The 18,373-nt window shown below is 42.4% G+C and overlaps 1 protein-coding gene across 1 annotated transcript in view; it reads left to right on the forward strand.

The window, feature by feature from the left end:
- CHN2 (chimerin 2) overlaps nt 1–18,373 on the forward strand; it is a 327,241-nt gene that overhangs the window by 158,776 nt on the left and 150,092 nt on the right. The window contains exons 2-3 of the mRNA XM_060020659.1: nt 3,485–3,523; nt 12,790–12,845. Of these exons, the coding sequence (XP_059876642.1) occupies nt 3,485–3,523; nt 12,790–12,845 (95 nt within the window). The remainder of the gene's footprint in view (nt 1–3,484; nt 3,524–12,789; nt 12,846–18,373) is intronic.

Below are 18,373 nucleotides of genomic sequence, written 5' to 3' on the forward strand. Positions count from 1 at the left end.
ATGACCTTGAGAAAGCCACTTCATCATTCTCATTTCATGTTCCTCATTTGCTAAATGAGGAAGGTGAACTAAATGATCTAGAAAACCTATTCCAGGTTAAAAAAAAAAATACGGTGTCAGGCTATCCAAGAGTAAAGCAGATTTTTAAAAAATATTGTGTGAAACTGGGACAAATGTGATGTTGGCGGGGCCATGTTGGACGCGGCTAAAGGTTCGTGTCAACATAATAAAAATGTTTTGTGCCTTGTCTCTTGGCCAAGGCCTCCTGACAGTCTGCTTTAGTGGCTCGTGAAACAAATCCCTAAGACCAAGGTAGTTATAGTTGTTCCACTGAAGCATGACAAATGGCCTCTCACTTTGAATGCGTTTATGAGAAAGGAAAACCTTCCATGACAACAGCAGTGGAACTTAGTTACAGGCTCCAGGTCTGGGGCAAGAATGGAGATAGTCACTGGCTGTGGCCAAGCGAGAGAAGACAAGAGCCTGAGCTCACCTGGGAAGAACCAGGACCGGGTGATATAACAGTGACAACAGCACAATGACAACATTAGTGGGGCTTCATGGAGAACTTGCTATTTGCCAGGCACAGTCCCAAGAACTCTCTATATATTATCTCATTTAATTGACACAATAGCCCTAAGAGATCGGTTCTGAGGTCGGTACATTTATTTTTCTGTTTTATAAAGATAAGTTTTGAGAGGCTCTTAAAAGAAGTTGAGTAACATGCTTCTCATTATTCAGCCAATAGTTGTCAGAGGTAAGATATGAACCCTGAGAGTTTGTCCATTTATTTAACACGTGCTGTTTGAATGTCTGTTATGTCAGGCACCCTTCTAAGGGCCGATGAGACCTAAGTGAACGAGGCAAAATTTCTGCTTGTATGGAGTTTGGCTAATAGTGGGATGAGCCCAGTAATAACAAGCCAACGAATCAATAAATAATTTCAGATGGTAATAATAAGTGGCTGTGAAGGAGAGTGAGTGGGGTTGGGGGAAGGCTGCTTTACACAGGATTGGCAGGGGTGGCCCATGGGAGGTAACATTTGAGCTGAGCCCTGCATGACAGAGCAAGTCAGCCATGCAAAGAAAGCTCTATTGGAGGAGAGTTCTTACATGGAGGGTCCACAGGAGCCAAGGCCAGGGGCTCAGAAGAACTTGGCTTGTTCTAGGAAGAGAGAGAAGGCCAGTATGGCTGGATGATACATGAAAAGGGGGGCAGTGCCTGCAGTGGAGTGAGGAGGAGGGCAGGGACCAGAGGACACAGGGCCTTGGAGGCCACAGTATAATGTTTGTATTTTATTCCAAGTGCAGATGGGAGACATTGGAGGATTTTAAGCAAGGGAGCATTGTGATCTCCCGTCTCTGTGGATGGCTTTCTTCACCTCTGTGTGCAGTTGCCAACAAGAAGCAACCAGAAAGGGATAAGATGTTTATGTGCAGGGAAGCCTAAATGAAAGTTTATAAGTTAGGAGCCAGCATTTCAGATGAATCAAAATTCTAGGTTTTTCACAGAGCAAGACTGAAATGAACAGGGAGAGACCATCTAATCCAAACTTCTGACTTTAGGTAAGAAGACCTTAGGAAATCCAAGTTGAGCATCTGAGCTATGTTTGAAAACCTGCATTAAGGAGACTATTTATTTGGGGGGGAACTTCCCTGACTATGTAGAAAACTGCACTCTAGGTTCTGAATATTCTTGACAACTTCTTGGTCTGGGGATTGTACTTACCTTATAGAGTAAATCTCATCCAAAATAACAAGACAGCTTTGGGTAGATGACATCTCAGGGATTCATACTTCCATGCAGTCTGGTGTGTGTGTGTGTGTGTGTGTGTGTGTGTGTGTGTGTGTGTGTGAACGCGCACGCGCACGCATCCATATTAATCTTTATATTTGAAAAATATTTTTGAAGGTGTCATCAATATTTTAACATTCAGGACCTGGTTTTTCTGGTGAGATGGTATTGTATGGATGGTTCTAGAATTTTGTTGTAAACTCGGCAACATGATTTATTTTATTTGAATGTTATAAACAAACACTCATCTTAACCCATTAAAATTGGTCTGTGTCACATATAAGATGAAATTAATTGCTTCTTTAGGTTAAAAGCTCACTATTACATTGTCTACTTTGACAAAAGAATTAAGAGCTTCACTGTTATTTAGCAAACTAGGCTTGAATAACAGCATAAACCATTATTAGTCCACTGTATTTGTGTGTGTGCCTATGTGGCTGGTGATCCGTAGGTAGGTTCCTGACGATGCAAGCCTAAGAATCCAGATGCATCTGTATGAAACTATCTTAGGAGGTGTTTCGTTGCCTCTGTGATAGGATGGGCCCCAGAAAGCAAGTATGAATTGTGAAAGAACTTAATTTAAGCTACATAACTGTAATTGAGTAGGATTTGGGGAAGTTCACCACTCTTGAGTTACTTTTTATTTACAGTAAGTATATTTGTTTCTCAGGAGGGGAAAAATTCTCAAACTATCTTACTGCATGAGATTAGAAAATTTCTGTTCCTTTGCATGAAAGTATGTGACAGTAGCACAAGGACAAAGGCAGCATAAGGATGGGTGTGGGATGCCATAGACGTGCAGGATGACAAAAACAGAGTTTCCTTATCAGAAAGCACTGAATTAGAGAACTCTTAAAGCTTCCCCAGCTTAACATTCTATGAGTCGGGGAAAAGGATTTTTCCCTCTGGCTGCTTAAGCTAGAGTATGTTTTACCAAGACCTTAGCTATGAGCTCAGGAGGACTCTAATAACTCCGTCAAAATTATAAGTTCAGCTGTCAGCACTAGGATTGTTGAGTTGACTGAACAAGCAGATTTTCTCCATCGTCTGCTTTCTGGATTGATGAATAACAATTTCGTCCTCTCCATTTTGTTGTAACTCTTTCACACTGACACTGATTGCTGAGAGGTTTTCTGGAAATTTCCTAAGTCACAAACTGGAGTAAATTCAAGGATATAATGCGATTCCAATTGAATCATCAGTGTCTCAGCTGTCAGACCTAGGAGTTCAGTTGGTTGAGTTGTACAACTTCAACAGATTTAATATTACATACTTGCCACTTTGTGTCTTGCCCTCGAGTCTTGATAAATGGGCTAAAGGTCTGACTGGAATCTGTGAGATAAATTATATGTTTATTATGCCAAGTTAAGTAAATACTGTTTGAAAGGATTACTGGAGGGTACAATCAAGTTAATTGCTTTAAAAATCTTTTTTGATTTACTGGGCTCTATGAAAATGGTTAAGCAATTGATTCTGTCATGGTAAGTGACATGAAGAAAGTGGTGTTGGATCCACAAGGGTTGCCGTATACACTTCCCCCCTCATGCCTGGAACTGTCCCGTAAATGAGCTGAGAGGCCCCCAGGACCAGAAAGCAAGTACTGCTGACAGACAGTTGTTCCTCCAGAGAAGACACAAGTTGACAGTTTGATGTTCAAGCTGACGGATTGCTTTCTTTCTTTTTATTCTAGATGCTGAAGAATACCAGCCTCCAATATGGAAATCCTACTGTGAGTACCTAAAATCATAACCTCCTCGGAAGTCTTTAGTCGGCCTGCCTTTTGAACGATTTTTGCTGTTGATTTAGTGCACACAAACTCTCGCATCACAGCACTGCAAACCCAAATCTCGCTTTCTCTGCTAAGGAAAGATATTGGTCAGAGAGAACTGCAAGAGCCCTGTCCCCTGGCCAGGACCTCGGAGAGCCAGCTGCCTGTGACCCGCTTAGGGAAATGCTTAGGGAAAAAAAAGATGGACATTCTGACTCTCTACCTTTCTTTGGGACTTTCCTTGTCTTCCTTCCTTCCTTCTTTCCATCCTTCCTTCCTCTTTTTATTCACAGTTGGTCAGCAAGGGTAAGTGTGTTGACTTCCATGAATTATGTTCCTGGCTGTTCATCTTAAAGCTGTAATATCAAATGACATTTACCACAGAAAAATGTAACAGATAGCAATGGATAATGTTTGGTCACTAAGGGTGACTCCTTAGAAACAGAGATCATTATCTGATCATCGATCATCAATCCGTCTCCCCTCATGAAGGCAGGCACTTGTCATCACCTCAAGCTGGTTTTCTGTTTCCTTAGTAATTCTCCAGTGACAGAGGGGAGGAGTGTGGTGTGGGGAGCCCACTGTGCTGAGAGCCAGGGGAACAGGCTCTCATTCAGGCTCTGCTTCTAGACAGCAATAATAAGAATAATTATTTCTATCATTATTGACGTTGCCCTTGTTTCTACCGCCTCTTGAGACCTGGAGTGTGCCAGCCAGCACGCTAGCTCTGTGCCTCAAGTCACAAATCGCACCACAGCCCTAAGCGACCAGTACCACCCTTATCCCTGTTTCACGTACAAAGAAACCACAGCTCAGAGGGGTTCAGTAACTTGGCAGAGGTTTTATGAGAAACCTTGGAGTGGCATTCAGAGTGGAGCCCAGAAGCAAGCCAGACTGACAGGCTGCAATTTGCCAGTCTTTTTTTCTTTCTATTTAAAATTGTATACATAAGTATATAGATAAGTATATACATACACACAGACACACATATGCATATACCTGTGTATGTACGTATTTGTTACAAAAGCAATACAAAGCTACATAAAAGACGAACATTAGAGAAATACATAAAGCTGGGAGCAAAAATTTCCCATAGGCCACATACCAGCTCTCACCCCATATTCCACTCCTCTTTTCCAGTCACTGACCCTGTCAGTTTTGGAAAGCATATCTTTCCAAGTGTTTAAAATACACATGCCTAATAGTTGGTTGTTGTTCCCTTTTGTAAAAATGGGGTTATGCTGTACCCGGTGTCCTTCAACTTGCTTGTTTCACTTCGCAAATACCTTGTTTTTAATCTTTCTATTTCAGCATATAGAGAGGCACCTCATTCTTTATTACATGAGTCTGTTCTTCCATCTGTGAAATAAAGGGGTGATGCTGGGTCTCTAAGGGCCCTTCCAATCTAATGTTATGCATTCTGATCTTCTGTTTTAAAAGGCAGTGCTAATGACTAAGTAATTGGATGTTTTTGTTTGTTTGTTTCCTAATGGAGTGTGAAGCGCTCTGACAGTAAATCAACGAAATATCTGTAGTGAGGGTATTGGGGGTCCCGTGACTCACTGTTCCTTGCACACTGCCTTACACACAGCCTTGCATACGTTAACTACGCAATAAATATTTGTTGAGTGAATGCCACCGCAGAGAGCTTTACTGAAGCGAGAAGATGGCACTGGCTCAAATTCATTTCACTTTTTGCTAAGAGACCTTGGGCCACCCAGGGTATCCCTTAAAAGCACTTTTATGTCCTAAGGAAACCAGAAAAGGTGTTGTTAATTACATGTTCCAATATCAATTTTACCAGAGTATATTGGTTTTAAGTTTGATTTTTTGATCTAAGCAAGTTGTGTGTGTGCGTGTGCTTAATTTGCTCTAGGATCATAAAACTTTAGATGCAGAAGGGATAGTTGAGTCCATTTAATACAAACCTAATGACATATATGAAGTTCCTCTTTATTATACTCAACTAATAGTCATCCAGGCTGTATTTGAGGGTCTCTAGTGATGCAGAACTCTACAACTGAAGGGAGTATGCCAACAGCCGGGCCGTCCACGGCATCAAAAACAGGTTGATCGAAGATCCACAGGGTACTGCTGAGAAAGCACTCTCTTTTGGTTGTCCTGAGTCCATTAATTCTTTGAGTTAGGGTGTTGGACTACTATAAACTCATCTAACAGTATCATTACCAAGCTCATGCTACTCCCTCTTATTCCCAAGTTTATCATCTACTCATTTGGTCTTTCAGCAGACATACATTATAAGCATTAGGATAAGCTTTAGGAATCAACAGCAGCTAAAATGTGGCCCATACTTTCCTCCAATTTACAGTCGAGAAAGGGAGACAGATGTAACCAATTAACATGCAGATGGACTGAAGCAACAATATGCTGCTCCTCTACCTCCTGGGATTACAGAAGACTTTATAAAAGAGGTTAAATTTGCATGTGGGTCTTGAAGGATAAATAAGGAGAAGAAATCCGAGGGCCTTGAAGAACTTCATGAGATACATGTTAATATCCAAGTATGTTAAAACAATAGTATTTTCCTTATCTGAAAATCCAACAAACCTATCAGAATATGAAATTTGTTTTTAAATAACCTGTTGGTAAACCCATTCTGAACCTCAGGAATCACCAAGTTGTTTCTCTTTGAAATACTCACAGACCATCCTTTCAGAGATTAATTTTACTTGTTGATGTCAAACTCATTAACATACCATCTATGGAATCCATACTTGCCCATCACACACTTAATTTTCTAGCTCTGGCGTTTATTCGGTACTTGGAAATTTCTCATACGTTTACCAGATGCAGTTCATTTTTGCCTTATTATAGGACTTGGTTTGAAAACTGATGGTTTACAATGATTATAGGAGTATATAGGTATGTCTTTGCTTTCATCCATCACCTATTGTTGGCTGTTAATATTGACTTATTTGATATAAGATTCTTATTATGAAGCCTTAGTCCCAATTATAACGTTATTCCTAAAAGAAAATTAGTCTGCCTCATAATGATCCACTTTAAGAAGCTGTTTTTAAATTTTAATGCTAATTGCAATGCTCTTAGGTGCAAGTAACAGAATATTCCTCTCAAGCGCATTGATTGACGTAAGCAAAAAGTCTAGAGGCACTGGCTTCAGGCATGACTTGGTCCAGCAACTCAAATGACATTACTAGAACCCAATGTGTACCTCTTGCTTTCTCGGCTCTACTTTCCTAGGTTTGTCTCCACTGTTAGTAGGCTTTTCTCTTGTGACCCCCAGAGAGCTACCAATAGCACCAGGGCTACCACATCCACATTTAAGAGCAACAGGCAGAAGGACAGTCTACTGCAAGCAGAAGTCTTAGAATTGAGTCTCAGCCCTATTTGACATGGGTTCCCAACCCTGACTCCATCACTGTGGTCAGAGAGTTGAGATATACTAACTGCCCTAAACCCATCAGGGCTCACCACTGGAACTCAGGAGGGATTACACAGGAGTGACTGGAAACTTTGGAGTACCGTTAAAATGGGGAAGATGGAAATGGATGCCTAGAAGGCAACCAACGAATGTCTGATTTAGAAATTTAGAAGAATAAGGAACCTTAGAAATCAACTCTCTAAATACTTTCTGTAAAGTAGATTGCTTATTAATTTATTCATTCATTCATTCAACAAATGTATATTAAGTCTTTGCCTTAGACCAGGCAGTGTGCTTTGAGCTGTGGGACCGCAAGGATGGATAAGATCCATCTTGACTCAAAGAACAGTGATGCCACATGAAGTCCCTTAAGTTCCTGCCTGTCCTGCTCCCCTTTCTTTCTTAGAAGCTAATGCTATCACTTCCTGAGCTGATTATTTGGTAAGAATAATCTTGTCCCAAAGTATCATATATCTACATCTAGTCCTTAATACTCAAGACCAAACCCCAAAACACTGGTGAAATCACTGAGAAGTATTTGGTTTCAATTCTTAAAAAAAAGCTATTTTCAAGTTTACTTTAAAAATAAAGTAAAGCCACATTCTAAACTTTAAGCCAGAACTATGAACTAAGCAGATGAGTTTAAAAGCCAACCACCATGGGTACACTCTGAAAGATTTTATTGTTTAACAGGCCAAGTGCCAATTAAGCAGCAGATGCTGTGGCCAACATCTCTCCCCAGAGACTCTCCTGGGCAGCAGGTCAGGCAGTCACAGCTTGTGCCTGTTTTTCTAAGGAGGAGTTTAGAACCTCAGAATTCTGATCCATAGGCCCCCTGCATCAGAGTCACCTGGGGAGAATAGTTATAATAACTATTATTAATAAATTTATTATTTATTAATTATTAATAAATATTATTAATAACCTCAGCCCGACGCCAGATTTCTGAATTGCAAGAGTGGGGGGATCTGCAATTTCTCACACCCCACAGGTGCTTCTTATACACACTTAGGCCTGAGACCCCCTGGTTCAAGTCTACACAGCCTCATCCTCAGGCTTTCACTGTGCCATGGGACAAGAGGAGAACTCCCTCCCCAGTAAAACTGGACATTCTGTGAGCAAGACAAGGCCTGCACACAGCTGCCTGGAAGTGGGGCTCAGCCTAGAGGCCATTGAAAGCCCCTGCTATTTCCTACTCACACCCGTGAGTTTTTTCCCATGAAAACTGGGAAGACATGGGCAGTGAGCGGGGTGGTGCTGGGTCAGTGTCACAGCCAAGTGGCCAGGTTCGGCTCCTGGATCCACATGCCCTCTTAAGTGATAAGTGGCTGTTAGAGGACATCCCTGCAGGGTCTCTTAGTAGCTGACGGGTTTGGACTGGGCTTAGCATCACCCAGGCCAGGGCTTTCACTCGGCCTCCATGGGGTTGTGTTACCAGAGGATGAGCCGAGTTTTCTTACTGAAGAAAAAAATAAAACACTCTCTCAGTGAGCTCTTGGTTTCTCAATCTGCTTCAGGTTTCCTGGGGAGCAGGGGATCCCCTTCTCTTACCTCCACGTTCCCTAGTGACCATCCCCACCCCATCCCCCTGCCTAACAGCTTATTCCAGAATAAGAATTCTCTCTTGTGCTGCAAGGACCCAGGGCTGGGGAGTGCCTGGGACAGATGTGGAGCATTGCAGAAGCACAGTCCGTCATCTCGCCCCTTAGCGCACAGAATCACCCAAGCAGTGCCATGTGTTATTGCATTTTGCTTGTGACGTGGGTTTGTTGAACAAAGAAAATTCAAGAAACGACATTTTCAAGATTATGTGACATGTTTCAGTTCTATTAAATGGGCCTCGTGGATGTTTGTTTCGTTATAGCCAACCTTGAAAATGAGGGACTGGGGCTGAAGCTGAGATAGAGTCTAGGGCCCCATTTTTTTCTGTGGCTGCCATGGCAATCGGTTGTCATCTCATTATCTTTATAGAGACATATTATTCAGATGGCAAACAGGCTTCATCATTTCTATTGCTTGGAACAGCACTGAGCAGATTTTGTAGATCCTGAGACCTGCTCACTGAAAAATAATGATTGATTAATGATGTGTGCTGCCCAGAGACCAGCAAGGAGAGGTGGCACCCCTGGCTTGAGGGTTTTTCAGGGACCCCCCCCACCAAAGTTTCTAGTTGTAAGACTGGTGAACTGACCATGTATCTCTTTACTCAGAGGATACAGCTAAGGGCTTTAGCCTGTTGACACAGGAGAAGAACTGTCCCTTACATTCCTTCTCCTGTAACCTCTGTGATTGTTAATGGCGTCTCAATCTTTCAAGCATTCAAGGCCCTTTCCTCCATTCAATTTGTAATCCAGCCCTGGCCACCCCCCTCTGCAATCAACTCACCTCCTCTTAGTGTTGTCCTAACTCATACTTTCAGGATCTCCTTTACGTACAACTAAAATACAATTCTTTTTTGCTTCCCTGCCTCCAAGGATCCCCCTCCGATCCTTCCTTCAGTGAAGCAAAGGGCAGTGGCCCCCACTCCTGACTGTGTGTTGGAATCTCCCAAAGACCTTTAAAAAGAACATATTTCGGGGCCCCTTGCCAGGCTGGCAGAGTGAGCATCGCCAGAGACGATGGTGTCTGAGAATCTGTATTTTATAATTATATAATTTATATTTTAGCTCTTCGAAGATTCTAATGCAAGCAGCCCCACTTGGGACCTCTCCACCATCTGCTTTAGGGGCCGCTGGTGAGGCTGAAAAATATAGACCTTTGGACCTGGAAATCAGGCCGTAAATCTTGATTTCATCATATTATCTGCGTGACCTTGAGCTCCTTCACAGCTTGACGTCTCCACTGCTTTGTCACTGAGGTGGAGAAGAACAGTTACCTTGGAGGTGTGTTGGGAGGAGTAAATGAGGAAATGTAGATAAGGTGTCTGGCACACAGTAGGTCTCCAGAAAATGAGAACTTCTATTTTTCTGAACAGTCTTATCCTTATTGTCATTATTCTGAAACAGACCAGATCATGTCACCTCCCTGCTCAAAACACGTCACTGTCCCCCCGTTGCTGACAGAAGAACGTCCATGCTTCCTACCATGCCCTTCAAGGTTCAGTCCCACATGGCCTTCTCCCACATCTGCCCACCCTGGGGCAACAGCACACTGGACTCTCACTGACCAATCAGCATGTCATTCCCTTTTACTGCTGGGGCTCTTTCCTCTATCTGTACCCTCCTCTCTTTTCTCTACCTATGGAAACCCTGCTAACTCTTCAAGAAGAGCTCCATGCTTCTCCCCTCAGGAAGCCATCCTGACCACCTGAGTAAAAAGAACTGCTTCCTCCTCTGCCCTTAATTAAAGCACTTGGCCCTTCCTGGTTTTGTTTCTCCACATGTATCTCCGTCACTGGATCAGTGTCCTTGAAGGAATGGCTTGTGACCCATGAGTCAATGCATACAAATATGCATTAAGCATCTACTATGTGCCAAGCACTGTTCTAGGCGCTAAGCGTCCCACCATGGACAGAACAAAGTCCCTGCCCGCAAAGAGCCTACACATTAGTCAAGGGAGACAGCACACAAAATAAACAAATACAGCGTGTTAATGGTGATGAGTACTGTGAAGAAACATGAAATGGTGTAAAGGTAGCGGAGTGATGGGATGGAATTTTATACCAAGTCGGGCAAGTCAGGGAAGACCTGAATGAAGGGGGAGGAGTGCCATCTAAACATCTTGGGAAAGTGCAATCCAGGTGGAGGGCACAGCAAGTGCAAAGGCCCTGAGGCATAGAAAAATAAACCTGGGCTTTGGAATCGAAAGGATACATTTTAGCTGGTTGGTCTGGGGCAAATATTTCACTTCTGGCCACTTATTTCCTCATATAAAATATGAGAATGGTAATGATACGTTCTGTCCTCGGAGCTCTTGTGAAGGTTCAATAAGACATTGTTCCTGCCACATGACAGGTACTCGATATGCTGGTTCCCTTCTCTTCTCTCTTCCCCTCCATCCTCACAGCCTCCACATAATGCTGACTGTGGTATCTGTTCTACGGCAGATGTTCAAATATTTGCCGATATGAATTGCAAAGGTGCGCTTAGCTTAAAATGCTTCTCTCATAACAGCTGTACTTCCTTTGCCGCCTTCGAGGGAAGCATTAAAAACGGTGTTCACAAAACTGTTCCAGCCATGCCCCCCACATATAACTGCTGGCTTCCGAGGGCATTGACAATGGGAAGAGAAGAGAGGATAAGATTCTCTGGATGTGGGTTCTGCAATTGCTCTAAAGCTCTGTGATTCTAGGAGATGCCCCCTTTGGTTCCCTTTACACTCATTAACAGCAAAACCCTGCTGAAAAGCAGTTAGTTGGTGTTGGAGCTCATTCGAGAGGAATACAGGATTCCATGCAGACTCTGTCGTGATTTAAGGAGAGCATGGGCTCTAGTGGGAGAGTCAGTGGAATGTCCAAAACTATTTCTCTATTTTTAGCCAATTCTTCCTCATGTTTCCTCCTGCACAAGGAGCCTTCTCTGACCTGTCTCTGATACATGGCTACAGTTGTCCTTAAGTGACACAGGCATCATCATTAGTGTGGGCAACCTAAGCTTAGAAATGCGACACGTTAAAACATCCATATGAGGGTTAGATGGTTTCTTCTCTGTTAGGAAGCTGAGTCATCTACCCTTAATTAGGTAAGAAAATAACCATGTTGAGCTGAAGGCATTGGGGAGCCATAGGTACAAAATATATCCCATCATTTCCACCTCTGTTTCCATGTGACCATCTGCCCTTCAATTAAAATTTCTTCTTTTAATTTTTAGACCTAAGAATAAGCCAGAAGTTTTTGCTTCTCTTATTACATTTTCTAGAAGACTTTATGTGATCTAGTTTTTAACTTCTCATAGATGTATTCTATGATATGATTCATAGATTTATTTGACATTAATTATTCCCTCTTCAAGATTCTGAAGATAATATCAAGGAGGTTTATTTTCAACCTCTATTTCCATGGAAGTAGAATCCCAAGGTACCTGCATAGAGTAGCTTTTCCTCTAAGAGAAGTAATCAAACTAGCTGAGCAGCAGAAAATCACTCATTATAGTCTGAAAAATTACAAATAATATTCTGATAAATTACATTTTTGTATACAGTTACCTGCTTTCCTCCATGCCCAAGCCTGAAAGCCTGTCTTTAAAACAGGATATAAGAGAGTTATTATTATTTAAGATACTAAAGGGCCCAAGCAAAAGGAATGACAGTGGGTGGGAAATAGTCAAGTAGATAAGTATCCGTGGTGATGGACAGGGCAAAAATGGAACTTGTGAAAAGAGAAATGAGTTGGGGCTTCATTCACTCACAGAATCAGCTGTGTCTCTGTCCATAACTGTAACATTTCAGAGAATGCCACTCCTCTTCTAATGCCAGTCTTTCCCTGGTATGTCAAGAAACATCAGCATTGAGATTCAGGAATCCTATTACATGATCTTACTACCGAGGTACTCACAAGTACAATTTCATCTTTAAAATTGTCGAAAGAATTTTAGTCCTATCTAGTCTTCCAAGAAAGCCATAACATGAACAATGCCAGTAACAATTATGACACTAAATTGTCCTTATAAGAATTTTAAAAAATCAATTTTGCCCGTTTATATTCATTGTGACTAATTTCCATTTAAATGATCTGCCTTTATTTAGTCTAAAAATGTGTCTGTATCTCCTTTGTTTCTTGGTTGAGAAATTTGCAGTTCTTGAAAGGTGGTTAGGTGGAACTGTTTGAAGACATGTTGATATGTGCTAATGCTCTTTAATTATAATTCTCTCTTTTTATATTTGGCAGTATATCAGTTACAGCAAGAGGCCCCTCGTCCCAAGAGGATCATTTGCCCTGGGGAGGTCAGTACTCAGCTATTTCCAATACACCTCGTTAAATATGATGAATGGTCAGCACTTTGTTCATATTGGAGGACCTTCAGATTTCCTGGGAGTTGATTTCGTTTAATGTTTGTTAAAGTGTCACCAGATTTAACATCTAAATAATCTATATTTTGAAATCAGGTATTATTTGAAAAATACTAACTTGGAATCAGAAGTCTTACATTTTTCACTACTACAGAGGCAAATTAAGCATCCTTTGTAAACTCTCCAAAATGTGTGTTCTGGTTGTTTTCTTTGTTCCTGCAGTTTTGATACTTTTATCACTTTTTTATTATGAAATGCTTCCAAAAGAGAAAATGCAGAGAATGATAAATATCTGGATACTCTCAACACCCATATTTAGCAAACCTTTACATTTTCTCATGTTAAAAAAAATCCCTATGAGAAAAGTGACTGGGTTTTTATTCTTGGAGATAAGCTTAAAAATATATTGACTCATAAAAATGCTTACCAGGCACAGAACTTTCCCTAGCCCTCCTTTACTCATCAGTTCTCTTATCATCCGGGATGCCAGCAAGATTTGAAAGACAGGACTAAGGCTCTGTTTTCTATTTTTATGCTGACTAGGTGCTTTAACAACCAGACCAATATCCTTCAAACAAAGGTCCATGGGTCCTTGACTATTTTTGTTATTATGACTTCAATTAAATACAGAATAGCAGATTTCTTTTAAAGTGTCACATCTGCCTTATCAGAGGGAAAGGCTCTAATTCCAACAATCTTGAGATTTTTCCTTGAACATCAGTACTTTCTGGCAGACTGACCGGATCTGGTTTTGAATCCGTCTCAAAGACTTAGCTACATATGTACCCACACCCAGAGCCAACTTACCACTGTTTAATAAGTGTTTCTATGTGAAATTTTACTTCCGTTGAAGAGCACTGAAGTTCATCAAGTAATCTGAATTTTAATAGAGCGGACATTCTCATCCCAGAAATATAGCCTGAGAAGAGAAAATATTTGATCTGTAAGGAAAAATCCAGGATGAGGTCAAATCTTTATTTGGTGGTACGATTTTGTTCCATCACTAACCCTGCTGACTTGTCTTTTGGTTATTAAATAATATCCAAGTAAGAGAAATATAGGATAAATACGAAATTTTTAATGAGATACTTTAATTAGGGTATTTTGGGTGAGAAATAAGAAACAAGTTGTTAAAAATTCTTTCAGTCCTACTTTACGTTTAGTATTTTGCCATCAGGAAAAATATAACCATGTGTAGGGAGTTAGAGGAGTTTAAATGTCTCCATGAAAAGAATGTTTGTAAAATTAAAATACAACTAAAGTCTCTTCCTAGGGGTATTAATAAAAAGTCTACTGGTAAGGTTGGGCACTAGAACTTGAAACCCAAGGGGATATAGTAAATATTCATTTGTTCATTTATTTTATATATATATAATATATAGCTAGAGAGAGAGACTGCTCTGTTCTGACTTAGATCTAGGTGTTGGGAATACAGTGAAGAACTTGGCTATTGGTGCTTTGAGTTTCATATTAATTGTATGTAATTAAAGATATATTTAAGATGTTATCTATGGGTGGGTGTAAAAGAGAGAGAGAGAGAGAGAGAGAAACAGAAAGAAAGAGAGAGAGAAACAGAAAGAAAGAGAGAGAGAAATAGAAAGAAAGAGAGAGAGAGCGAGAGAGAGAGCAAGAGTCCGAGCACCTCTTTGTTTCTCAAAATCCCTGGAACCATGTCCGTTGTCCTCTTAAGCCAGGTGGAATGTTAGCAGTGGAGATGGGTAGATTCAGATTAGCTTCATGAAGCCTCTTCACAGGGTTCCTCTGAAACTCTTCAGACATCCTATGGGCTGAGGGTCCACAGCCTATCTCTTTAATGTCACACTTGCATCAGAAGGAAGTGCCCCAGAGGCCTTAGCAAAGCAGAGCTGTGAGCCGCAAGCCACCACCATCTGCTGTGACTAAAGGACGTGGCGTGTGTACAGCTTTTTTCATCCTTCTCTCTAGTCTTTTAAACCAAGCTTTTCACATTTTGACCTTTATCAATCTGATTCATTAATAAGTTATGCCTGGTGGATGCTGGATTCCTAGGTAACTTGCCTCTAGCAATTCCATATCTCATTTCTACCAGGAAACCTAACACAAAATGGACATTCATCAACTCCATGTCCTCAGCAGGCAGCATGGGGCCATCCAGCCAGGCAGATGTCAGGTGATACAGGGCCGAGTGTGCTGGAGGAACAGGTGCTGCCGAGGCGAGCGCCAGCCAGGGTAGCTTCAGGGCCCTTTGTCCTCCTGTGCAAATAATTCCTGCCCACACTGCTCGGCCTCCCAGCACTTGGCCTCCTTCTGGTGAAGGAGTGGCTGCGGGTGAAACCACTCCTGCTGCAGAGGGTGTTTTAGCAAACGGCTCTGTGCCTTATAGCACACCTGCGTGCTCGGGGATATGCCTAATGAAGAAGCCTTTCAGTTTGAGTGTGTGGCCAGAAAGACTGAAGCTTTATTAACATATTTACATAAGGCCATAAGGCTATTTCTTTTGAACAGTGAGTTATGATTTTTTCTGTGTCTTTGCCATCTTATCCCTCAGCTAGCCATTGAGTCCTCGCTTTACTTTACACACAACCTTGCTGCCCTCCTTCTTAGTCTCCAGCCCCTCTCCTCTCAGCCACCTTGTCCCTGGCAAGCCTGCCCCGCTGTGTTGCTCCAACACACTCCATCTCTTTTGTTTCTCTGATGACTAATAACCTCCCAGGCTATGGGCCTCTCTCAGGTTCGGGTCCTCCCACTGAAAGTGATACATCCCACATGAGAGCACCAAGTGAGTCTGCAGTTACAGTCATGGAACACTGTCGTTCAAGTGTACAGACACAGGCCAACCTGACTTGAATGCTTGGTGGCTCTCGACGGATACCAACCGCCTAATGGACTTTGTTGGAGAACTAGGCAATCGAGGGTACAGACTGATTCAGCAGGTGAAATCCAGTGAGTTTTGCAAACCCAGGAAGGGAAGCCCGGCTGCAAAGTCAGCTGGGCTTGTTTTGCATCCTTGTTCTACCACTTTCCGGCTACCTGACTTGGAACCAAGCACTTACTCTCTCAGGGGGATTAAGGTCTACCCCCCAGGGCCGACAGCTACTGCGCAGGGTGTTATAAGTGGGATCTATGTGTCAAGTGTCTAGAATGGTGCCTGGCACATCAGAGTTACTCACTGTTGATGACTCATGGCAGATTCAGAAATCTATGGAGAGCAAGTTCTGAGACAGTCATTAGGGACAGAGTCACAGCAATGACAGTATTCTCTGGATGTGAGGGCCAAAAAGGCAGTGATGAAGAACCAGGCACGATTCCTGGGTCAGGGATTAAGCTGCCATGTAAAAAGATGCTGAGGGTGAGGAACAGAAGGAACAAGTGGCTGAACAAAGGCTCTGGCGCCAGTGAAGCCAGGGAGGGTCAGTTACTGAAATAATAGTCCATGGCTTTCTTGAGATTCATCGTGGTAAATTAATATTTACTGAGCAGCTACGGCACCTGGCACTCTTCTCTACCGGCATTTCCCGAGCGCTCCGTGCCATGAGATTCAGAACATCTTCCGGTATGCAAAATTCTCACTTGCCCTTTCTGTCAATTATCAATCAGTCATCACATAAGCATTTATTAATCACCAAATGTGTGCCTCGGTGGTCTGCTAGGAATAGTGCAGAATATCGACTCCTAAATTTGCATCTCTAGCTAAGACCTCTCCCCTGGGCTCCAAACACCTCGCTCCATCTGTCTACTTGACCTTTTCAGGGAGATGTCCCACCGGCCATCTCTAGCCTAATGCTCAAAGGAGAACTGGACCCCACTCCATTAAATGGCACCTAACTTCAGAAACCTGCATGCCTGTCTCTCCTACCCTCACCCTTTTCTCTTAGCAAGCTGCATTTACCTCCAAATATATCTTGCATTTGTCACTCTTCTCTGCCTCCAGGACTACCATGGGCTTGGGCCCATCATTGTTTCTTACCTGGGTTGTTGCTGCTCAGCAACCTCCAGCCTCACCTCCCTGCTTCCACTCTTGGCACTCTCCCTGACACACACACACACAGACACACACACACACACACACACACACACACACAGACACACACACACACACACACACACACACACACACACACCCCATTCTTCAAACAGGAGCCCAAACCATCATTGTTAGATATAAATCCAACTGCTTCAGCAGCTTCCCATTGCTCTTAAAATAAAAGCAAGACCTCGAGCTTCCCTGGTGGTGCAGTGGTTGAGAATTTGCCTGCAGATGCAAGGGACATGGATTCGAGCCCTGGTCTAGGAAGATCCCACATGCGGTGGAGCAACTAAGCCCATGCGCCACAACTACTGAGCCTGTGCGCCTAGAGCCCGTGAGCCACAACTACTGAGCCTGCGCGCCTAGAGCCCATGAGCCACAGCTACTGAAGCCCGTGCGCCCAGTGCCGGTGCTCCGCAACAAGAGAAGCCACCGCAGTGAGAAGCCCGCGCACCGCAACAAAGAGTGGCCCCCACTCGCCACACCTAGAGAAAGCCTGTGCGCAGCAACGAAGACCCAACGCAGCCAAAAATAAAAACAAATAAATAAATTAATTTAGAAATAAATAAAAGAAAAAAAAAGCAAGACCTCTTGCCATGGCTCTGAGCCGTGGTGTGGCTCCTGCCTTCCTCACTGCCCTGTCTGTAGCATCCTTCTCGGAGTGCACTGCCTTGCAGCCCCACTAGGTCTTGCTCCTATTCATCAAACAGATCATAGTGCTGCTACCACAGGGCCTTTGCATTTGCCCTTTGCCTGGAATTCTTGTCCTCGAGTTCTCTGCATGTCCAAGTTTCAGATCAGATTTCACCTAATAAAGCCCTCCTTGAACCCCCTAAAATTTAGCACCTACAGATCTTCTCTCTCGTTTCACCCTATTTATTTTGTTTATAGGACTTAATACATGCTCTAGTATACTTTTGATCATATTTAACTGTTTATTTGTTGCTTGTACATCTCTCTCCAGGAGAATACAAGCTCCAGAGATGTCACCAGTCTTAATCATAAGTACTTCCCTAGCATTAAGCCCAGGGCCAAGCAGCAGTGGGTAATCAGTAAATATATGGTAAAATGATGAAAAAAAGGATAGAGACTGCTAACATAAGGAACTTAGAATTCTCAAACTATTACTAATAGCATATCAGATTTACTCAATGCTGTTATTAGGGGAGTGAGTTGAACTTTCTGGCTGTTGTTAAGGTTCTTACGTAAACATGGACTAATACTTTTTCCTGGAACATCCTGACTTTCTTTTTGGCCTTTCCAAAAGGCCAAACGTCAAGATTTACTTGCAAGGTCCCCAAGAATTACCTGAAGAATACAAAATATGCAGAAATTCTTTTATGACTGTAAAAGATTTGGTGTCATTTGTCATTCTTTTTTGAAATTGTTGTAGTGAATATGGGATTATAAAAAGCAATTTCAAAGCAGAGAAATAAATTACATGCTATCATTTCAA

Source organism: Delphinus delphis, chromosome 9 (assembly GCF_949987515.2).
Source record: "Delphinus delphis chromosome 9, mDelDel1.2, whole genome shotgun sequence".
Classification (NCBI taxonomy): Eukaryota; Metazoa; Chordata; class Mammalia; order Artiodactyla; family Delphinidae; genus Delphinus; species Delphinus delphis.